General features: G+C 43.9%; 1 protein-coding gene across 1 annotated transcript in view; it reads left to right on the forward strand.

Moving 5' to 3' along the window:
• Nucleotides 1-2,769: 2,769 nt before the first annotated feature.
• The window catches only part of LOC309565414 (inactive hydroxysteroid dehydrogenase-like protein 1), a gene marked incomplete at both ends in the record, with an annotated part of 31,487 nt that continues 8,966 nt past the window's right edge, over nucleotides 2,770-25,290 (forward strand). The window contains 3 exons of the mRNA XM_082270363.1: nucleotides 2,770-3,028; nucleotides 19,626-20,071; nucleotides 22,864-23,091. Of these exons, the coding sequence (XP_082126489.1) occupies nucleotides 2,770-3,028; nucleotides 19,626-20,071; nucleotides 22,864-23,091 (933 nt within the window). The remainder of the gene's footprint in view (nucleotides 3,029-19,625; nucleotides 20,072-22,863; nucleotides 23,092-25,290) is intronic.

The following is a 25,290-nucleotide window of genomic DNA, read 5'->3' on the forward strand; positions in this document are numbered from 1 at the left end:
TACCGATCGTCAGCATACAAACGTCGGCGGACGAAAGATCTGCCGATTGTACGCGTGTTAGTATGGTGCCTCCAACAGCTGTCTGCGCACATTCTGCGGACAAGAGTCTTTCTTGCAAACATTAAAATTTTTGTATGCCGACACCAGAACGGCCGATTGTTCGCCAGTCAGTACAGAATTCTGCCGACAGACCGCAGATTTGCAAGACTGGGCATGCTCAGAAAAGAAAAAACACAGGGAAAGTTAACCATTACATGACATCACTTCTGCAGTCGGCTGTAGTCGGTGGACAAAATTCTTGGGCAGTCTTTGCACTTTTCAACAGACACCGACATCCCGGGGAGAAAAGACGAACGTTTGTATGCCGACGATCGGTACGTGTGTACGGGGCTTAAATCTTTCTCCTCTGCAAGCAGAGAAAGACACCATGGGGAAGATTTACTAAAACTGGAACACTCAGACTCTGGTGCAGCTGTGCATGGTAGCCAATCAGCTTCTAACTTCAGCTTGTTCAATACCTGGAAGCTGATTGGTTTTTATCCGGAACTGCAGCAGATTTTCACCCTTATTTTAAAAATTACAACAACGGGATCTTTAGAAATGTTTAGTAATGACAATCTACAAGCAGATACAGTGCCTTGAAAAAGTATTCATACCCCATGAAATTTTCCCCATTTTGTCATGTTACAACCAAAAACGTAAATGTATTTCATTGGGATTTTATGTGATAGACAAACACAAAGTGGCAAAATGATAGATGGTTTTCAAAATTTGTTACAAATAAATTTCTGAAAAGCATGGTGTGCATTTGTATTCAGTCCCCCTGAGTCAATACCTTGTAGAACCACCTTTCACTGCAATTACAGCTACAAGTCTTTTTTTGGTATGTCTCTACCAGCTTTGTACCTCCAGAGAGTGAAATTGCTTTGCCATTCTCAATTGGATTCTCAACTGGATTTAGGTCTGGACTTTGACTGGGCCATTCAAACACATAGTTACATAGTTACATAGTTAGTGAGGTTGAAAAAAGACATAAGTCCAACACGTGAATATGCTTTGATATAAACCATTCCATTGTAGCTCTGGCTGTATGTTTAGGGATGTTGTTGGCTCCATTCATCTTCCCATCAACTCTGACCAGCTTCCCTGTCCCTGCTAAAGAATAGCATCCCCACAACATGATGCTGCCACCACCATGTTTCACGGTGGGGATGGTGTGTTCAGGTTGATGTGCAGTGTTAGTTTTCTGCCACACATAGCGTTTTGGTTTTAGGCCAAAAAGTTAAATTTTGGTCTTATCAGACCAGAGCACCTTCTTCCACATGTTTCCTGTGTCCCCCACATGGCTTCTCCATATCTTTTCCATGGCCTGTCTGGTGTGTTCCTTGGCCTTCATGATGCTGTTTGTTCACTAAGGTTCTCTAACAAACCTCTGTTGCTTTACGGAACAGCTGTATTTATTTATTTAAAGTGGAACTTTAGTCAGAAAATTAAGTCCTGCCAGATCACCTTTTTCAGGTATAGCTACGTTAACATAAAAAATAAGTGCCTATACTGTTTAAAATCTGGTAATACACTGTCTGACCCTGTTCTGCACATGCTCAGTTGCTGTCTATATTTAGTCACTGCCGAAAATGTAGAGGCCAATCTGCTGACAGCCAAAAGATTTACTGCTGCCCAATGGCTCTGGGCTTCAACAAAATTGCTGCCTCCAGATAAAACAAACACGAATAATGCTTGAGGCAATTTACAGCTAATTTTGGTAGCATAATTATTATTATGGAATGTATGTTACTTCACTGATGTGCACAAGAAGGCCTGGCTTGCAATCTCTGCTATATTCATCCCAAAGGTGTTTTATCGGATTGAGGTTAGGATTCTTTGCAGGCCAGTCAAGTTCCTCCACCCCAAACTCCCTCATTCATGTCTTTACGGACCTTGTTTTGTGCACTGGTGCGCAGTCATGTTGGAACAGGAAGGGACCATCCCCAAACTGTTCTCAAAAGTTGTGAGCATGAAGTTGTCCAAAATGTCTTGTTATGCTGATGCCTTAAGAGTTCCCTTCACAAATGCTGAAAAACAACCCCACACCAAAATCCCTTCTCCACCAAATGATTTGGACCAGTGCACAAAGCAAGGTCCATAAAGACATGGATGAGCGAGGTTGGGATGGAGGAACTTAAATGGCCTGCACAGAGTCCTGACCTCAGCCCGATAGAACACCTTTGGGATGAATTAGAGCGAAGACTGCGAGCCAGGCCTTCTTGTCCACATCAGTGCCTGACCTCACAAATGTGCTTCTGGAAGAATGGTCAACCAATCCCATAGACACACTCCTAAACCTTGAGGACAGCCTTCTCAGAAGAGTTGAAGCTGTAAAGGGTGGACCCACTCAATATTGAACCCTTAATAGTAATACAACTCAATATTGAAAATGCAGCTGCAGGGAAACCATGTAGTGCACTGTGGTTTCCAGTGCGCATGGGTGCCATTAGGATTAATGGTACCCTCATGCATCTTCTGAGTGGAATTGTGTTTTTCTCTGCAGGTGGTTATTGGTGTGGGAACAGATGCGATCCCGCTGCTGCAACCACCCATACAAGTGTGAACCTAGTCTTATAAAGGTGGCATGAAAAAGAATCGATAAATGTCTACATTTTCCATCATGTGCTAGAAACACAATAACTGTAATGGGATTTGTCACTGTACCAGACATTACAGCTCCAGTAGAAAATTTTCTTTTTTTCATTGAAATATTTATTATTTCAGATGGAAGGACTCGGCTTCAGTGGAGTGATGGAGATTGTGAATGAGGTGTATAGGATTCCTGTTTTGATATCCAAGGGGATGTTCCAGCTCTATTCCAGTCACATGGAGATCCTGTCTGTAGTTGGAGCGTGTTTCATTTTGTGGAATGTTTCCGGTCTTCTTCATTTCTGCTATTCAATGATACAGCAATATGCCATTCCTTGCTTTCTAAGCAGGACCAAGCATATCAGACAGTATGGAGAATGGGCTATAGTTACTGGTGAGTGAGAAGATCTGAAAGACAAAAGCACGTAACTGAATTATGTTTTATTTCATACTTGTATTGGTTCACATAATGCCTTTATCTTTGATGTATGACTTTAATGTGATTGTAAAGTCTTGTTTTTTTAAAAATAACAAACATGTTATACTTATCTGCTCTGAGCAGTTGGTTTTGCAAAGGGCAGCCTGGATCCTTTTCTTCTGGGGTCCCTCGTTGCTGCTCCCGGCCCCTCCCTCCTATAGAGTGCCCCCACAGCAAGCAGCTTGCTATGAGGGCACCCAAGCTGCAGCTCTATTTGTCCATGCAAACATGGAGCTGTGGTTCGGCCCCACCCCTTCTCTCTCCTGATTGGCTAACTGACTTAGATTGACAGCCATGGGAGCCAATGGTGCTGCAGCTGTGTCTCAGCCAATCAGTAGGGAGAGTCCCGGACAGCCAAGGGACTCGTGGACATCACTGGACAGAGATGGTGCTCAGGTAAGTATTAAGGGGTGCTGGGGAGGCTGCTTCACACAGAAGACTTTTTATCTTAATGCATAGAATGCATTAACCACCTCAATACTTGGCACTTTCATCCCCTTCCTTCCCAGACCAATTTTCAGCTTTCAGTGCTCTCACACTTTGAATGACAATTACTCAGTCATGCTACACTGTACCCAAATAAAATGTTTATCATTTTGTTCACACAAACAGAGCTTTCTTTTGGTGGTATTTATTCACCAATGGGTTTTTTATTTATTTGTGATATAAGCGAAACAAGAGTGAAAATGTTTAAAAAAACCAAATATTTTCAACTTTCTGTGTAGCACTGCCCCCGTAAGGACTGCCAGATGTTCACCTCTTGGGTCCTCCTGAGTTATCAGCCTTTTATAATGACAGTTTCTAGTTCTATCTTGGCTCGCTTCAATAATCAGTCCAGGGGTTTTTGATTGTTTTGTGTTTATTTAAATTAGGGATAGGAGAAGGGAATAGTGGGATACTCCAAATTAACTATGCACAAATGGTTGAGGACTCCTATCTTCAGGTAGAGCCAGGCTGTTGATTCACCCTGCCACTATAGGTGAATTTGGGTATTAAGTCTCTTTCCTACGATGACTTGGTGAGCTAGTAATTATCTTCAGGACACTCTCTCTAGCATCCTCTTTCTATCCACCGCTGACACCCATCCACTGACTATCCTACACTTGGGGTGGCTCCCCTCAGGTCAGGACCCTCAACACGAGTCCCTGTACTCACGATACTGTGGTCCCAGGGCCTCCAGTGTCTCCCCCTCAGTCACCTCTCCTGGACCTCTGGATTCAGCTCCTCTCATCCGTTCCTTCGGTCTCCAGGACAACCTCTTGTGACCGCATGCCACTGCTACAGAGGAGGAGGCAGCCGCCCCCTACCTCAGGGACCCTGCTCTCCAGCCAAAGACCTCGCAGCACATGTGCTCCTGGCTTTTATACAGTATCCCAAAATGCACTGAGGCAACCTGCCCTCTGCCAATCATCAGGACTGTATCAAAGCCTATGCATCCATTTGTCAGGTTTCCTCCCACTGTCCAACATGCCTCCCTATTGGACCAGTGTGAAACTCTCTCTAGACACAATGAATCGCATATTAAGCACAATGAGCAGACCTTACTAACCGATCCTGCTCTCTGGTAGGCAGAGAACAATATGGATTTACCTGCAGCCCCTCTGGTAAGCAGACAAGGCTCAAAACCATACTTTCTCACTAGCCCCTACCTAGGAGGATGCTACACTCACCCCCCCCCCCCGGAAAAATGAGCCATGTCCTTACTGACTCTGGGCAGCCACCTCTACAAAAATTCCACGGAGTATCCCACAAACTTGGAAAAGGGGAAATAACAAATGTACAGGGCCATGGGGCATACCCCATATGTGGCCAGTGGATACAATAAATTATGTGGAAAAATATTTGACTGTGCTGTACAAGTATTCACACATTTATGTACACATAGCAGGTGCATTTCAATCAATGCACCCCCCGCCAAACAAAAATCTGCTTGACAGGTAAAAAGGCATTATCCTGTCTAGCTAACTAAATACAATATGTACACTGCATGGAAATCTGCATTGAATAATAGGGGGCCTATCCTGGAAGTCCTAAGTAGAGATGGACCAACATCGGCCGGGGCGGTTCGCGAACACCAGCCGCAAATTTTCTCAAAAGTCTGCGAACCGTGAAATCTCGGCGGGCCCCATTGACTTTAAAGGGAGGCGAACTTTAAAAACCTTTTAGGTCATATTTGCAGCCACAAAACACGTACTAGCTGTGCACAAATAGTCCCAGCACATGGACAATGTCATAACAGAAGTATTGCAATTGAAGTTGCCCTAAATTTTTTTTTTTTTACAGCAAAAAATATATATATTTTTTCATAAATCAGCCAGAACTGACAGCAGCCGGTAAATACATTGTCTAATACATATAGGGTATATTATACTGTGGATTACCCCCCCCCCCCCCCCTTTTTAGTGCACTGCACAGCAATTCCAAAAAATTTGCAGCCCTTTACATGACTTTTGTGGACAGAGCAATTTGTGTGTGACTGCAGCCGATCTCTAACTGCCCCTAAAGCAGCCACTGGATACCTGCCCCTATAGTAAAGAGACTGTAATAAACCCTATAACAACATTGGAGCATTTTAAATGACTTTTGTGGACATTGACAAAGCGATTTGTGTGTGACTGCAGCCGATCTCTAACTGCCCCTAAAGCAACCACTGGACACCTCTCCTTACAGTAAAGAGACTGTAATAGACCCTAAAACGACATTGGAGCATTTTAAATGACTTTTGTGGACATTGACAAAGCGATTTCTGTGTCATTGCAGCCGATCTCTAACTGCCCCTAAAGCAACCACTGGATACCTCTCCCTATAGTAAAGAGACTGTATTAGACCCTAAAACGACATTGGAGCATTTTAAATTACTTTTGTGGACATTGACAGAGCGATTTCTGTGTGACTGCAGCCGATCTCTAACTGCCCCTAAAGCAACCACAGGATACCTCTCCCTAAGCTCAAAAGATACTAGACCTATACCGAAATACCAGCCCTCAAAAGGACTTTTGTGGACATTGACAGAGCGATTTGTATGTGACAGCAGCCGATCTCTAACTGCCCCTAAAGCAACCACTGGATACCTGTCCCTAAGCTCAAAAGATACTAGACCTATACCGAAAAATACCAGCCCTGAAAAGCGATTTTGGGGATCATCACAGCGCTATATGTGTCTAGCAAACTCTCCCTGATGAGCACAGCAGACCTCTCCCTACACTGGCAGAAAGCGGAATGTGAAATGGCCACCAGATCGGGTCTATTTATAGGGTAGGGGGACTGTCCATGTGCTGGAATGTTTCAATTGGCTATCCCGTTCCACCTGACGGCTGTGTCACGGGTCAAAGTTCTCCCCAATGTAAACAAATATGGCCGCCGCGAACTACGCCATGTGTCCGAAAATTTGGCGGGTAGCGAACAAGCAAAATTTGCCGCAAACCAACTGCCGGGCGAACCGCAAGGCCATCCCTAGTCCTAAGCAAGCCTGCAAAGAAAATGGAATTAAACACAAATTAATACAGTGTTACCTACTCACGCGAGACTGCCCTCTCCTGAGAGGCGACCTTTTCACCACATTTATCTCTAATGGCAACATCCTTGTAGAGACCTAAATTACTCCAGGCCCCCTAAGGGCACGATTGACTCGACGTTCTATTGTTATTCCTGAAATAGATAACAAACAACCCTATCAAGCTGACTATCTAACACTTCACCAATAGTTCTTTCTGAGAACCATTTTGTTGACTAAATAATAGGCACAGTCCCTCTCAGACACCAGGGCAATGACTCTCTCCTATCATAGTCAGACCCCCAAGTTCAGAATGAAGAAATGCGGAGTCCAGCAATTGGTGTTCACAGTGTCCTCTCCTTCTGCAACACCGAGGCAACATATCTTCTTCTGTGACAAGCTATTTTGTCCAAATTGTGAGTTTTTGCAATTCTCTTCAAGGGGTCCTTCACTCTGGCCTCCCCTTGTCTATAGAGACAATGAGCCACTACCTCTTCTTTCAAGGCAGCAACTCATACAAGATTCCTTCCACAGACCCACTGGCATAACAGGATCCTCACAAAGTGTCTTTTGAGCAAAGTATCTTTGTAAAGGGTGTTGGCAATAATTCAGACTCGCATGACCCTAGGCATCAAAGTTCCTTCAGATATCTGGGAGCACTCAATGAAACACAGGGACGGCAGGTATAATGTCATAGAATGCTCGGTTTATTCAAACAGTGAAAAAGTTTTTAATAGAGAGAAGAGAAAAGGGAAGTCCCTTGATACACGAATAATAGTTTCAGCAGTTTACCATTACGTGCTTCAAGTCACTTACTTGCATGTAAGCTAATTAAAATAAGGCATAGTTATAATTGGCATTACATCAGAATTGTTCTAAGGGTTAAGATAAGGCATAATTGGTTACTTCAAATCAAGCTTGCTCTAAGGGTCAGTCTGACCACAAAGCGTAACATCCTGGAGACTTTCAAGGACATTTACTTAGATAAACTTTTCAATTAAAGTGAGTCTAGGGTTTAAGTAACGAGATGGAGTCAAACCAATCTCTTAACATTCTACGAGGAGGTGAGCTGTGAGCTAGATAGGGGGAGACCAGTGGATGTGGTGTACCTTGATTTCGCTAAGGCGTTTGATACAGTTCCCCACAAGCGCTTAATTTATAAAATAAGGTCTGCAGGCATTGACCGCAAGGTTTGCTCTTGGATACGGAACTGGCTAAAAGGGCGTGTCCAAAGGGTGGTAATAAATAGCGCATACTCAGACTGGTCTGGGGTGGTAAGTGGGGTCCCACAAGGCTCAGTCCTGGGACCAACCTTGTTCAATTTATTTATAAACAGCATTGAGGATGGGATCAGTAGCTCAATATCAGTTTTTGCAGATGACACAAAATTGGGCAAGGCAATAACTGCACAGCATGAAGCAGATATCCTACAGAATTACCTGAACAAAATAACAGAGTGGGCAACGACATGGCAAATGAGGTTTAATGTGGAGAAATGTAAGGTTTTGCACTTGGGGACTAAAAACATAAAAGCACAATACACTTTAGGGGGGAAGCTTTGTTTGGGGGAATCAAAAATGGAGAAGGATCTGGGAGTCTTGGTAGAGGATAGACTAAGGAACAACATGCAATGTCAAGCGGCAGCTGCCAAAGCCGGCAGAATATTAGCATGCATAAAGAAAGGGAAGTATTCCAGCGATAAAACTATAATCCTACCACTTTATAAAACTCTGGTCCGACCGCATCTGGAGTTTTCTGTCCAGTTCTGGTTCGCCAGTCCTCAGGAGGGACGTGTTGGAGCTGGAGAGAGTCCAGAAAAGGGCAAAACTAAACTAATTAGGGGATTGGAGGACCTTTTTTATGAAGAGCATCTGCAATCGCTTTATTTGTTCTCCCTGGAGAAGAGACGCCTGAGGGGGGGGGGGACATGAAAGCAATTTATAATTACCTCAATAGTGATCTCAGCATAGAAAAAAAGCTATTCAGTCGAAAGGATTGCATGAGGACTCGAGGGCACATAATGCGATTAGAGGAGAGGCGTTTTAACCTCAGGCAACGCAGGGGGTTCTTTACTGTTAGGGCTACAAGATTGTGGAATTCTCTACCACAAGAGGTAGTTTCTGTGGGAAGTATGGCTACTTTCAAAAGACTCTTGGACGTACATCTCAAGGATCAGAACATTCAGGGGTATGAAAGATGATTACGGCCATACGCAACTACACAGGTTGAACTTGATGGACTGTTGTCTTTATTCAACCTCAACTACTATGTAACTATGAAGGAACAAAATGGAGGATAGATATTCCTTCAATCCCCTCTTAAATCACTTTCAACTATAGTGATTTCATTCAGATTGTGTTCCATAACTCAATTCCAGCATATACAACTATTGTGTTCCCTCAGAATGCGGTTCTGCCTTGATGTCCCTATGTATTATGCATAAAATATACATAAGTATAGAAATAAAACAAAAATCAATACCATTGCAATAAGTATCTAAAAAGGGGCCAAACAAGGCACCTGGGACCCTTGGCACTCCACTAGAGATGTGGGTCAATCACCCCAGGTGCCCACATTAGTGCCACCCTGCCAGGCAAGTTAGTGGAGCCAGGAGGTGGAAGTTTTTTTTGGCACAGGGCTTCAGGACAACTCAGGATCAGTTCACACCATGAATCGTATAGGATAACACACTGTGTGTTCCTGTGCGATTTAAATGCATTCCAGGTGCAGTGGGCTCGTTTGAATGGGCTGAAATCATGCCAGACTGCACAAAGAGTTCTAGGACACACAGGGACCCGATCACATTGTACTATTGTACTATACAATCCAGTGCAGGCAAATGCATTACATTTACAACCTGCATTTGGGGTATCATTAGGTTAACATTGACACCCACAGCAGATTGAAACTGCAGTGTGTTTTGAAGAATGCGGTGCAGGAAATGCACACATAACACAAGTTTCCTGCACTTAGGATTTGTGGGCTTTCGTTCTCAGAAAGGTTCTACAAAAAGCAGGACAGTTGGGAAGTATTCTAGATTAATTTGTATTAAAAGGGGGGAGGATTTGTTCTAGGAAGGGGGATTTAGGTGGGAAAATGTATGAGGGAACTGGGCAGCGGACTGGTGCTGGCATGGAGGATTGTTGGGGGGGGGGATGAGGATTTGTGTTGGGCAAGGGGTGTTTAGGGGGTAGAAAAAGATTTGTGCTGGGTCAGGGGATTAGGGGGAGAGAATTTGTGCTATAAATGGGGGAAAGATTTACTCTGGAAGATCTGCGCTAGAAGAGTTATTGGGTTTGGGGGAGTTTTTTGCTGGGAGAAGAAATTTGGAGGGTTTTGTTGTGCTGGGAAGGGGGATGGGGGGGGGAGAGGATTTGTTCTGGGGATATTTGGAGAGGGGGCATTGGCGGGGGGGGGGGATTTGTACTGGAATGGGGGGTTGTGATGGGAGGGAGGATTTGGGGGGTGGAAGAGGATTTATTCTGAGAGGGGTATTGGGGGAAAGAAGGATTCCTGATGGAAGAGGCTTTATTCTGAGAGGGGTATTGGGGGAAAGAAGGATTCCTGATGGGAGGGGAATTAAGGGGTGTGGGGATAAGTGCTAGGATGTGGAAGAAGGGGGGATTGTGCTGGGTCTGGGGACGTAGAAGAGGGGGGGGGGGGAGCGTACAAATTAGTACTAGAATTTTTTTTTTTTTTTAGAGGGGAGGGAGTGGGGATTTTTGCTAAAAGAGTGAAGTGGGGGGGGGGGCTACACTCCCGTCCCCTGCATTCTGTACATTACACACTCCTGTCCCCTGCACTCTGTGCATTACACTCCTGTCCCCTGCATTCTGTGCATTACACTCCTGTCCCCTGCATTCTGTGCATTACACCCCTGTCCCCTGCACTCTGTGCATTACACTACTGTCCCCTGCATTCTGTCCAATATGTTCTCCTGGACCCTGTTCTCTGTGTGTCATGTATAAACTAAACCCAGCACTGACTACAGCTTTCTGTGTGTTACACATTATATTACACACCCTGGACCCCTGCAGTTGGCGTTATGCATCCTTAACCCAACACTAACTGCAGCACCCTGTGCATTGCACATTGCCAACCCTTTGCCTTACATACTCCTGCACTACTCCTGCACTATATACACAATACTGTACATTATATACTTCTCACCAAAGTTTTCATTGTCTTAAAAGTTGCTGGTTAATATGCAGTCCCTGACTATTTTAAAGATCTTCTTTAAGGAAGACTCAGATAAAGTGTAATCTCTCTGTATATTCATCGTCTGCAAAACTATATGCAATGGAAGTTTTGCTTTCTTTCTTTTTTTTTTTGTGATGATTCTGCTGGGGTTTATATGTATTCGTGAGATTCTTGATTGTAGCATAGCATTGTAGCTTGTAGTAAAGCATATTTTATGGGTACAAGGAAGCCCAGCTTTTGTTTAACCACTTTAACTCCAGCCACTGTGCTGCTACTGCGGCACAGTGGCTCGTTCCCGTCCAGCGACGTTGACCTACGTCGCTGGACTCCTCCCCCTGTAGGCGGCGCTTGCGCGCCCCCGGAGGCGCGCTCCCGCTGTTTTCAGTCACAGCGGGAGTCGGGCCAGGGGAGGAGCAGCGGCGATCGCCGCCGCTCTTCCCCGATCATCGGGGAATCGAGTGAGGAGATCCGCCCACCTGTGTAAACAGAGCAGGCGGATCTCCTAAGTGACAGGGACTGACAGATCGGAGTGTTCAGCATAGCTGAACATCCGATCTGTCCTTCTGTCACATAGTCACCTCCCCCCCACACGTCAGTAAGCACCAGGCATACATTAACCCCTCCCTCTCCAATAAAATTAACCCCTTCACTGCCAGTGTCATTTTTACAGTAACAGTGCATATTTATAGCACTGATTACTGCAGTAATGTCACTGGTACCCCCAAAAGTGTCAAAAATGTCAGTCAAGGGTCCGATCTGTCCGCCGCAATGTCGCAGTCCCGCAAAAAAAATCGCAGATCGCCGCCATTACGCGTTAAAAAAAAAAACACCAAAAATGACAGAAATCTTTCCCTTAGTTAGTAAACGCAATAACTTTTGCGCAAACCAATCAAAATACGCTTATTGTGATTTTTTTTACCAAACATATGTAGCAGTAAACAAATTGGCCAAATATTTTAAAAAAATTTGATTTTTACATTTTTTGGGGGGGAATTTCATATAAAAAAATGTTAAAAATATTGTTATTTTTTCAAAATAAACGCTCTTTTTTTGTTTATAGCGCAAAAAGTAAAAAGCGCACAGGTGATCAAATACCACCAAAAGAAAGCTCTGTTTGTGGGAAAAAAAGGACGTAAATTTCGTTTGGGTACGTCGTCGCACGACCGTGCAATTGTCAGTTAAATTCGCACAGCGCCGAATCGCAAAAAGTGGCCTGGACGTAAGACAGCAAAATCCTCCGGTGGTAAAGTGGTTAACAACACCCAGAAGTGGAACTTACCCTGATCTGTTTGCCCCCCCCCTCCAGTGACACATTTGGCACTTTTCAGGGGGGGAGGGGGAATGAGTACATTTTTTGACAGGTACCCTTCCCCACTTCCAGGAGACAGTGCCGCGGCGCCATCCCTAGGAAGTTCAGCCCCCTTCCTCTTTCCCCCTAATTAGAAAGTGCACCGAGCTTTGGGTATGCGCAGTAGGGAACACTGCCGGTTTCCCTTATGATGAATGGCGGTGGCAGCACCTGACAGTCCATCTGAAAATCGTCTGGGGTGCCCACATCATGGGCTCCCTGGACATGTAGTGTCTATATATTAAAAGTCAGCAGCTACAGTATTTGTAGCTGCTGACTTTTCATGTTTTTCCCCAGGCAGAACTCCGCTTTAAGCTATGTGCACCGCAGGTCACTTCCTCCCTCAAGTGTCCCTCATTCTAAAGTTCAAAAGTCAGAAGGAATGCAGGTCGCAGGTGAGGTGTGGGCACAAAAATGCACCTTTGCCTGTGTAGACAAAAATCCTTGCACCGGCCCTGCTCAGGGTGAACCTGCTCTCATCTGTGAAAAGCACAGGGTGCCAGTGACGGACCTGCCAATTCTGGTGTTTAATGGCAAATGTCATTCAAGCTCCACGGTGCCGTGCAGTGAGCACAGGGCCCACTAGAGAACATCGGGCCCTCAGGCCACCCTCGAGAAGCCTGTTTCTGATTGTTTGATCAGAGATATTGATGCCAGTGGCCTGCTGGAGGTCATTTTTGTAATGTTCTGGTACCTTTGGGTACCCTAATTACTCTTTCATAAGTGTATGCGCCCCACCATTCTCTTTTGGTAAGGTGCGCATACACCTTTAAGACTGATGCTGTCATCACTGAGCGCCGGACTGGATGGCTATTTAGATCGCCGGCTCTCACTCACATGTGTTCGTTCAAACTGCTTTGTGCCTTGATGCTAACCTGTCTTGAAGCTCTCATGCTTGCAAGCATACCTCGCTGTCGGAACCACGCTGCGCTGATCCCTGTATCCCACTACCGGATCATCCGCTCTTGCCGAATTTCTCCTCTGCTACATTGCTATTAGTGATAAGTACCCCACAGGGGAAACCTCTATAACTTTCATACTAAAGCTTACACTATCTAGCTCTGCATACTAAGGACTATTACTACATCTGCATTATCTAAGATTGCTAGCTCTTGAGCCTACTACCACCTGTTCTTGCACTGGGTTGATCTCTCTTGTATGTCCACCTGCTACTCTGTCATCTGCTACCATACATGATTGCTAAACCTATCTGCATCCCATCTGCTACTATCTTACTTTCAAGAACATTTCCTTTCAAGTGTCTGTCATCTACCATCTCTACCCAACCTGTCTCTTCAGCCTATCATCACTGTGTTACTATATACATAAGTCACTCTAGGAAACATCTTATTGAGTGTGTGTATTTACTTGCTGAATTGAGATCATCCACACATGATGAGTCATTGAGAGTTGGGATTGGTGTCTCAGCGTTTCTCTACATGACTACTGAAGTGGAATATTTCTGCAGCTGAAAATCCACATCATACATAAAACGCAGGAGCGTTACAATTTTGTAGGGCTCTGGCAATGCTTATCCTTTTCCTCCTTGCACAAAGGAACAGATACTGGTCCTACTGATGGGTTAAGGACCTTCTAACGACCCTGTCCATCTTTCCTTGAGTAATTGCCTGTCTCCTGGAATCTCCTCCATGCTCTTGAGACTGTGCTGGGAGACACAGCAAACCTTCTGGCAATGGCACGTATTGATGTGCCATCCTGGAGGAGTTTGTCTGCCTGTGCCACTTCTTTAGGGTCCAGGTATTGCCTCATGCTACCAGTAGTGACACTGACGCTTGCCAAATGCACAACTAGTGAAAAACAGTCAGAAAAGATAAGTAGGGAAAATAAATGTCAGTGGCCTCTACCTGTAAAACCATTCCTGTTTTGGAAGTTGCCTCATTGTTGCCCATCTAGTGCACCTGTTGTTAATTTCATTAACTCCAAAATAGCCAAAACTGAATATCAACTAAACAACTCTGCTACTTAACTGACCAAATCAATATCCCAGGAGTTTAATTGACTTGATGATATACTCTGATTAAAAAGCTCCTTTAATTTTTTTGAGCAGTATATATATATATATATATATATATATATATATATATATATATATATATATTTATATATATATATAGATATATAGTACAGACCAAAAGTTTGGACACACCTTCTCATTCAAAGAGTTTTCTTTATTTTAATGACTATGAAAATTGTAGAGTCACACTTCAAGAGGTAGTCACCTGAAATGGTCTTCCAATAGTCTTGAAGGAGTTCCCAGAGATGCTTAGCACTTGTTGGCCCTTTTGCCTTCACTCTGCGGTCCAGCTCACCCCAAACCATCTCGATTGGGTTCAGGTCCGGTGACTGTGGAGGCCAGGTCATCTGGCGCAGCACCCCATCACTCTCCTTCTTGGACAAATAGCCCTTACACAGCCTGGAGGTGTGTTTGGGGTCATTGTCCTATTGAAAAATTAATGATGGTCCAACTAAATGCAAACCGGATGGAATAGCATGCCGCTGCAAGATGCTGTGGTAGCCATGCTGATTCAGTATGCCTTCAATTTTGAATAAATCCCCAACAGTGTCACCAGCAAAGCACCCCCACACCATCACACCTCCTCCTCCATGCTTGACGGTGGGAACCAGGCATGTAGAGTCCATCCGTTCACCTTTTCTGCGTCAATATGTAATCTTTCTTTTCTTTTTGCTAGCTTAGTTGGGGCCCATCTTTGATGGTGCACAAATACTGAATCTTGGTTAAGTCGTCAATTGTTCTAAAGGTATTTGTAAGTTGATATTTTAGAAAAGAACAGAAACACTGATAGGTGAAGATAATTTGAAACAAACTTCAGTGGGAGGAGAGAGTAGGATGAATTCTATTTCATTTGGATGTCCTAAAGAATATGATATAGCAATATCTGTTTGTTTCTGTACTTTGTGTAAAATGGGTTTAAGAACCCTATCTCACCAATCCTTGTTCGCTGGTCCTTATGGTGGAGGGACCCCTTTTAGCTTTATAGCTCGAACTCCAGACAGATTGACTTAATGTATGAGGTATGATGAGGAGCCACCAGGTCCGTACTCAGTGATGTTTGGCAAGTAGTGTTGGGCAAACCGTTTGGGCTGAGGATGAGTTTGACCCAAACATTTGCCGTTTGCCCATTCGGCAAACACCCGAAATGTCGGGGCGTTCAACCATTTGTTTGGCCCACCAAATACCCCACAATGCACCCCGTACTGCACAGTGCATTGGAAACCCTGAGTGGCTGAAGCAATGAAGACTTTACCCAATCAGTGCACAGAATACTGTCAGAGCCATGACTGGAGAAAGTAATAATGATTGTGCCGAATAATGGCTCATTGCTTATAGACCCATCCTTTTTTACTTCAGTGTCAGATAGTGTGTCAGTACAGGTTTACTGCAGTATATTGTAGTGCATCAGTTTAGTGTGTCAGGGCAAGTTTACTGTAGTATATTGAAGTTTGTCAGTGTAGTGTGTCAGGGCAGTTTTACTGCAGTATATTGAAGTGTGTCAGGGCAGGTTTATTGCAGTATATTGTAGTGCATCAGAGCACTTCTCCTGCAGTATATTGAAATCCCTTAGTCCACTTGTACTGCAGTATATTGGAGTGTGTTCGTGCACTTTTACTGCAGTATATTGAAGTGCATTAGTGCACTTTTACAGAGGTATATTGAAGTGGGTTAGTGCACTTTTACTGCAGTATATTGAAGTGCGTCAGTTCAGTTTTACTGCAGTAGGGAAGAACACTGGTAAACAACAAATTGGCAGTCATGTTCCCCCCAGCGTATTGCCAAGTTGGCTCCCGTGATGATGAGGATGGAGGGGGTGATGATGATGATGATGAGGTCACTGACGCGACTTGGGTGCCAGATAGAGTGGAGGAGGAAAGTGAGGGTGAGGCACAACCCCAACGAGGCAGCATCATGGAAGAGTAGAGAGCAGCCACCCTATTCCATCACATTGTGGATCTGTTATCTCCCAGCCTAATTCCCACAGCTCAGCTGTCTGGGCCTTTTTTGCCACATGTGCAGCCGATCGCACTGTTCGCAGCCTGTTGGCAAGAGCACCTGAAAGCCACACAAAGAGGATGCAATTTTTCATGACCTCTCAGCAGCCTCCATTGACAGGAATGATGTTCTAGCGAAGGGTGTCCCAGGTCTTAGCAACACTTCTTCCAGCAGTACACCACCAGCTTTGAGTATATAATAAAATATATAAAAATAAAAAATACAGTCACTGCTACCCACATGCCCAGCATCTGAATTCCAACTTGTCCAAATAAAGAAAGCTTGCAGGGAAATCAATTTAAATGTCATTTTTATTTCTTTATAAGGCTCGGTTCACACTGATGCGATGCGGGAAGGCTGCGAATTCGCAGCCTGTTCCCGCATCGCACACGCACCCCCGGCAGTTCACACTGCCATATGCGATCCGCTGGGGGTGTCAATGTAATCTTAACGACACCCCCAGTTTGATCGCATATCGCAGTGCGATCGTGCAGTTCGCACAGGATCGGATCGCACAAGTGTGAACCGCTGTGCGATCCGATCCTGATGCGGCAGGAAAAATAACTCCTGTGCGTGTTTGCTGCGGGTGCGATGCGAATTTAGCCATACAAACTGTATGGCTAAACTCGCACCGCACAGCTGATCGCATGTCATGTCGGAGCAGTGCGCTCCGACATGACATGCGAACCCCGCACACGCAGTAGTGTGAACCGGGGCTAAATGTCAGATTTGCTGCAGCGGGTTTTATACATAGTAAAAATGCCCCACTTTACAGGCAGACTAAGGGGACCCCCCAGGCACTATATTTAAAGGAATTTTTCAATTTTATCATTTCACTTTTAAAGTGGTTGTTAAGAAGATATTCTAATCCCCTCTGTATTATAACACTAACCGCCCCTGTGTCTGTGATTTAGAAAAAATATACGATCTGTACCTAAATCCGAGCGTCTCCCAGTGCTCAGCTGACTCCTCAGACCTTTCCTCTGCCCAGCTGACAGCTCCAGTGGGCTGGACCGAGCCATGCAGCTGACGTCAGACGGAGAGGAGAGGGAGAGAGCCAAGCAGTCACGTGATTGCCGGGAGCCGCTCGGATATAGGTACAGATCGCATATTTTTTCTATAACACAGACACAGGGGCAGTTATTGTTATAATACAGAGGGGACTAGATAATTTAAAAATAAATATGACAGCAGCAAGAAGGGAGGGGGCGGGCACTGATGAGCAGGCAGGGAGGGAAGTGGGGGGAGAAGCACAGAGAAGGACAGAGCAGGGCTGCGGCTGATGGAGGTACATAAACTGACTACAGTGTCAGGGCTCAGCAGCCATTATATACCATGGTCAGTTTACAGGGGGGAGGGTAGAAACTGTCAGGATCAGCCAGGTTTTTTTAGGTGATACAGGGAGCCAAATGACACAGCACAAGCACTGTGCTGAATAACATGCTTTAAGGGAACAGGGTCTTTTTTTTTTTAGGGTAACGAACGCTTTAACCACTTAAGCCCCGGAGGATTTGGCTGCTCAAAGACCAGGCCCTATTTTGCGAATTGGCACTGCGTGCATTTAACGGACAATTGCGCGGTTGTGCGACTCTGTACCCAAATTAGATTGACGTCCTTTTTTTTCCCCACAAACAGAGCTTTCTTATGGTGGTATTTGATCACTGGTGCAATTTTTATTTTTTGAGCTATAAACAAAAAAAGAGCGACAATTTTGAAAAAATAACAATATTTTTCACATTTTTTTATATAAAAATTCTCAAAAAAAAAAAAGTAAAAATCAACATTTTTTAATATTCTAGGCCAATTTGTTTTCTGCTACATATTTTTGGTAAAAAAAAATTGCTATAAGCGTATTTTGTTTGGTTTGCGCAAAAGTTATTGCGTTTACTAACTACGGGAAACATTTATGTCATTTTTATTGTTTTTTTTTTTAACTAGTAATGGCGGCGATCTGCGATTTTTTTTTTTGCGGAACTGCGACATTGCAGCAGACAGATCGGACCCCTGACTGAGATTTTTGACACTTTTGGGGGTACCATTGACATTACTACAGTAATCAGTGCTATAAATATGCACTGTTACTTTAAAAATGACACTGGCAGGGAAGGGGTTAACTTTATTGGTGATCAAGGGGTTAAGTGTGTCCCTAGGGGCGTGATTCTAACTGTCAGGGGGCGTGGCTTGTTAGATCATCATCTACATAGCAGGATCACATAGCCTCTGTGATGATCTAAGGGAGAATGACAGACAACTGTGTTTACATCAGCCGTCTCTCTTTCTCCCTCTCCTGAGGGAGATCGCGAGTGGCCGGCGGACATCGGAGTCACACGCCCAGGGATGTCAGGAAACGAGCGGGGGCGGGAGTGCGCCGGCGGCGCGCGCTCGCCCCCTACAGGCTTGTGGGCGAGTGACGTACCGGTACGTCACTTTGCCTGTAGGGGGCTGACTGCCGCAGTATATAGTCGTGCGGCAGTCGGCAAGTGGTTAAGCATCACTAAATCACTACTCATTTACAAATTATCTTTTTGAAAACTTTTTTTCATTGATACATGTGGCAGTACCCGGACCCCCATACCCTTTTTACACCCAATAACTTACATATAAGCCTTCAAAATGGGCACTTTTGATTTTTTTTTCAGTTTGGGTCCTGTGGACTTCAATAGGTATAGTTGTTCGGCTCCAAACTTTTGCGATATTTGAAAGTTCTGGCGCAAACCAAACCGGGGGGAGGGGGTGTACAGCCCATCTCTATTGGAAAGACTTGCCTGGACTCACTGAGAAGTAACTATAACTGGCTGGAGTCCTCATGGTAAATCACTGAGAGAACTTACTACCGGCCACATCTTGATGTAATGGTACTCGGGAGTTAAACTGACAACTCACCCTGGGATTGCTGCCGGCTATTCAAGATGGCTGCTGTTCTTTATTTTCTGAGGTAATGGTGGCACCCTGTACATGGTGCACTCTTGAGCCCTGCGCCTTGTATGTAGTGCACTCCTGAGCATTTTACCCTGTACATAGCGCACTCTTAAGCCCTGCACCTTGTGTGTAGTGCACCCCTGAGGCCTGCACTTTGTATGTAGTGCACTCCTGAGCTCTGCACTCTGTACATAGGTCACTCCTGAGCCCTGCAGCCTGTACATAGCACACTTCTGAACTCTATACTCTGCATGTACTGTACTCCTGAACCCTGCACTCTTTAGGTAATGCATGCCTGAACCCTGTGCATAACGTCCTCCTGGTATTTAACAATGGCTATTTAAGACACCACCTTTTGATATGGTGTGCTCCCCCACTGCCGGAGTAACTTGCGGAGGGTTGAGTTCATGCACCTATTCTCTGAGTGTTGCATCAGCATGTCCAGCAGATTATTTTTGTGTATTATACAACAGCTTAACACAGCCTCTATAAATCACTGTAGTTCATAATTTGTTTTCCACAGGAGCCACAGAAGGCATTGGTAGAGCATACGCAGAGGAGCTGGCAAGTCATGGTATGAACATCATCCTGATCAGCCGCAACCCTGAGAAGCTTAAGAAAGTATCTGAAGCCATTGCTGTGACTTACAAAGTAAAAACTCATTCCATAGTGGCTGATTTTAGCCTGGGATGTGAAGTCTATCCTCACATTAAGGAAGCTCTGGGAAATATGGAAGTGGGTATTTTAGTTAACAATGTTGGAGTATTCTATGATTACCCACAGATCACTACAGAGGCTCCAAAAGACAAACTATGGGAAATTATCAATGTCAACATTGGGGCAGCTGTCATGATGGTTCATATAGTTCTCCCAGGGATGGTACAGAGGAAGAAAGGAGCCATTATTAATGTGTCCTCTGCAAGTTGTTCCAATCCAACCCCTCTAATGAATATGTATGCATCTTCCAAGGTAACGTATCTACTTGACTAATTGTGAGCACACTGCAGGAAAAGAACCTTGACTTAAAGTATACTTTATGTATGCCTGATCATGGTAGTCTTATATAGGCTTTAACCACTTGCCGACCGCCGCAAGTACATATACTGCGGCGGTCAGCCCCTCACAGGCAAAGTGACGTATATACTGTATACGTCACTAGCCTGTGAGGCTCTGGGGAGCGAGCGCACGCCGCCGGAGGCGCGCTCCCGCGTGGTCACGGACCCCCCCCGCACGTGTGACCGGCGGACCCGACGTCCGCCGGTCACTCAGTGATCGTCGGTGGAGAGGGAGAAAGGCAGGCGGCTAGTGTAAACAAGCCGCCTGTCATTCTCCCCTGTGTAGAAACAGTGATCATACGGTTCTACTATGTAGGACCATTGATCACTGTTCCTACACCTCAAGCCACAGCCAATCACAGTTAGAATCACGCCCCTAGGGACACACACCACCCCTCCCTCTCAAATAAAGTTAACCCCTTCACTGCCAGTGTAATTTTACAGTAACAGTGCATATGTATAGCACCGATTACTGTAGAAATGTCACTGGTACTCCCAAAAGTGTCAAAAATGTCAGTCAAGGGTCCGATCTGTTCGCCGAATTGTCGCATTACCGCAAAAAAAATCGCAGATCGCCGCCATTACGCCTTAAAAAAAAAACAACAAAAATGACAAAAATCTTTCGCTTTGTTAGTAAACGTGATAACTTTTGCGCAAACCAATCAAAATACGCTTTTTGCGATTTTTTTTTACAAACTTATGTAGCATAAAACAAATTGTCTGAAAATGTTAAAAAATTTTGATTGTTACATTTTTTTTGGCGGAATTTCATATAAAAAAATGTGAAAAATATTGTTATTTTTGCAAAATTGATGCTCTTTTTTTGTTTATAGCGCATGATCAAAAAATTGCACAGGTGATCAAATACCACCAAAAGAAAGCTCTGTTTGTGGGAAAAAAAGGACGTCAAATTCGTTTAGGTACAGCGTCGCACGACCGCGCAATTGTTAAAATCACGCAGTGCCGAATCGCAAAATACCCCCTGGTCAGGAAGGGGGTAAAATCTTCCCGGGGCTTAAGTGGTTAACATGCTAATTTCATAAGTTGTTTTATTTTAAGTCTGCAGCTTTCATTCAAAATATAACTGGTGGTCCTGCTATGAAGGTTCTTATATAGGCACTTTCTGTTACAGGGTATCTCCCAATTGTTCTCGTGTTTTGTCACCCTGTATCAAGCAGGGTACAATGCACATGCATGTTCCACTGTGGTCACGATTAGGAAACTCACAGGAAATGACCTAAAGCAGTTGCTGGAAGCATGCATGTAGGCAGAAAGTAGTTGTAAAGAGGCAACAAAGGATGAAATAAATGGTAAAACAGTATTCGATTTTAAAAGGTGATTGCTAATCAAACACAGTGCTTTAGCAAACGAAATGTCTTTTATTTAGGGTTTACATGTACTTGAACTACATCAGCACTCTGGACGTACATACAGATCATGCTCCATTTGCTTCTTCCCTGGTCACAGCAGCCAGGGAAAATGAAACCTAAAACCAAAAGTAGTGAATTCCTTGTCGCTTCTTGATTTTTACTATCTAGGAGACCTCAGAAGTTTTCTGGTCATTCTGCCTACTGCCCAATGGCAGCCACCATGCTGGGTCCATAGGTGGGACAGCGAAGCCAGGAAATTTAATGGGGGAATGGGTACCTATTCCATTGTCCGTAGCCATATAGTCATGTTTTACACCCCAACCGATTGTATGCACTTCATACAAAGTCCCACTTGTCCCCCTTTTTTTCCCTTCTCCCCTAGTCTTAGGGATGCTAGGCCATCGGCCTCTTGTACTATATTAACATGTTGTGGATTTGTCCACACATTATGTGCTTTACTATATATTACAAACTATGCCGATTGCCCTATGTACTTTTTTCTTACTCCCTCCCCCAAGTTTTCCCCGTAGGAGTGATCACTTCCATGTAAAAGCCAACATTTGGCTTTTAAAATTCACACACATTTCCTGCTGCTATGTCAGCATTGTGTGTAAAAGCCCCTCTGCTGCCTACGTAAGCCTTTCGTTAGTGACATCAAAGGGGGTAATTGGAAGCAGCATAGGACATGATATACCCATCAGACCTCTGACGGGTTCCTGTGAGGCAAGAAGAAATGAGGTTATCACATATGTAGAAGTAATCTGCTAAAAGTACATGTCTCTACTGATTTGCTGAGTCACAGCAATTCTTTTTTCTGTTCACAGCCAAATTAAATATAGGGCTATTTTATGTATATGTGACCCTCAGTAGACATAATATGGACCCACAAGATTTGTAGTTTTGGATGAAGACAGTAAGGGTTAGGAACCTAATCAATTTATTGTTTTCTTTCCTTGGGGAGATTTCACCTCCAGTCCCAGGGACACACCAGGAAGTAAAAGAAAATCTAAAAAGGATAGGACCCCCCTCCTCCTTTTAGACAATAGAAAATTAATCATTGTGTCCTGTTCTAGTGACAACTCCAACTTTTTGGATTTCTCATCTTCTGTCTCAGTGACAATGGTGAATAGGACAAATACAGAAGGTTAATCCAACCTTAAAAGAGACAGACATAAAAACAAAAAATGAAAATTTTTTTTGCTAAGTATACTTTTGTTTCCACGGAATGCAGCCTTTTTTTCGTTTTGCATTTGACATACCTGCCATTGAGCATAAGTATTATTTATACAATGTATACTAAATCATATTCATTTAGACTGGTGTTCTCTCTTCACAGTCTTTTATGGATCGGTTTTCTCGAACTCTACATTATGAATATGCTTCCAAGGGAATCTTTATTCAAAGCTTGATCACATATTTTGTGAAGACCAATATGACAGGATTTAGTACATTCTTGAAGACCAAGCCATTACTTGTTCTTGAGGCTAAGGATTATGTTCGTCAAGCAGTAAGAACCATTGGAATATCACAAAGAACAGCAGGACACTTGTCTCATTCTATCCAGGTAAGGATTAAACAGAAATATGAGTACAGGACAGCATATTATATACCACACCAGTACTGGGACAGGTTCCTCCGGGGTTCAAGGCAAGAATGTAGAACTGCTCCCCCCACTGCTAATGCATGATGTAGAATAGGTGTACCACCCTGTGCCTTTTCTTTGCACCTTGCTCCAGTTACCCATGGTCAGAGTTGTATAAAGTACTCAAAACCCATACTTGAGTAAAAGTACAAGTGCTCGATCAAAAAGTGACTTGAGTAGAAGTGGAAGTGCTCGATCAAAAAGTGACTTGAGTAGAAGTACTAAAGTATTCAACATTTTTTGTACTTAAGTATTGCAAGTAGTTTTTTTAAAAAATGTTCCTACTCAAGTACTGAAAGTAAAAGTACCAGTAGTTTTGAAAAAAAAAATTGCTACTCAAGTACTGAAAGTAAAAGTACAAGTACTGTGTTAAGTAGTTATTAAAGAAAGAAGTCAAAAGTTTGAACATCATATTGTTTTTTATTATTTCAAATGCAGCTTTTATTTATGCATACAGTAGCATTTATTTTCGTATGCGCTGATAATACACATGTTTTGAGCTTCATGAAACCTGCCATCTACTGTTCTGGCAGTGGTAATTTTTATAATTGTAACTAGTAACTATGCAGCACAAAAAAAAAATACTGGAGTAAAGGTATTGAAATCATCGAAAAAATGTAGTGAAGTAAAAGTGAAAGTAGGAGAAAAAAATTATACTCCAGGAAAGTACAGATACCGCCTTTCGGTACTTAAGTACAGTAGTGAAGTAGTTCTACTTAGTTACTATACATCTCTGCCCTTGGTTGGCATAGGGGCGTGCACTCTAGCAAATAAAAGGTCAAGCTGCTGCTTACCCAGAACAAAAGCTGTCAGCGCAGGATGTGTGAGGAGCGGTGCTCTGTAGGCTCTTGTCAGGCGATCCTCATGTCATGAATGAATCAGCAATCATGGTAAGGCACATGCGACTGTCTATTTCAATCCAGGATAAAAAGATACAAAGTTTCCACCACACTCCTGTGTTTACGCCCTACGCAGGGTCCCCCTTTAATCCGCTCCTGTCAGCCCAGGTGCAAAGTAATAAACTCTCAGCTACCTCGCTGTCAGGAGAGGATCAGTACATTTGCTGTACCAGTCACCTATCGAAAACCAGAATAGGCAAATGCTACACAGCTACAGCTAATTCTAACACTAAGCAATTGTCTATGGTGTCCCATCACTTCCGAAATATACATGAGGGGTATCTGACAGGGTTTAAATTCCATGGAGGTGAGAGGATTGAAAGGCCAGTAGGGAGGGGGAGATTTGCATAGAAAACTGTTGGAACATGAAGCTTGGTGGATACACAAATTAAATACTCGTGTACCCACAGGCTTAAACCAAAGATGGGACATTAGCCTTTTTCTTAAGTAATGAGTTGTAGATGTGTTATCCACCAAGCTTCGGTGATCTCATTTAAACTGACTTTATTTTAGTTATTTTTTATAGGTTTTGATATTTTTTTGCATTTTTTGTATTTTTGTATTTCTATAACATTTACAGGGCTTTGGCATTGAAGGTTACAGGAGGGATTGGTGTTTTGTATATTGTAGTTATAGTTAGATGTGCTTAGAGGTAATTAAATCCCTTACAATTTATCTGTGTCTCGCTCACTGATCCTCTCCTGATAGCGTGGTAGTTCAGAGTTTACTACTTTGCGCCTGGGCTGATGAAAGCAGATTGGAGGGGTATCTAATTACCACCTCCTGTACCAAGTTTATCGATTGATCAACTTGGGTACAGCCAGCCTGCCGGATTCACTTACGATTATCGCAAGCAGCTGCTATAGCAATATTCACTGTCTTCCCCCTGCGGGAACAGCTCCCCCCCTCCTTGGTGGGAGAAGACAATGGACCGGCAGAATGGATTCCTGCAATAACTCTGTCTGTGTTGATGGGGGAATCGAGTGCATTTCCTTCCTGCAACCACGGGTTGAAGGAAAGAAGATTGCTCCGTGTATGGCTGGCCCAAGACCCATGTTGGGCGGAGATGCATGAGCGTGGCAGAAACTTTGTACTGTATCTTTTTATCCTGGATTGAAATAAAGAGTCAGATGGGCCTTGCAGCGGTAGCCTGCTTTATTTATTAATAACATAAGTAAATTTGGAAGACAACCGCGCTATGCTAATGTACAAATAAGCAGCA

The sequence above is a fragment of the Pelophylax lessonae genome, assembly GCF_965119305.1.
Source record: "Pelophylax lessonae genome assembly, chromosome: 10".
Classification (NCBI taxonomy): domain Eukaryota; kingdom Metazoa; phylum Chordata; class Amphibia; order Anura; family Ranidae; genus Pelophylax; species Pelophylax lessonae.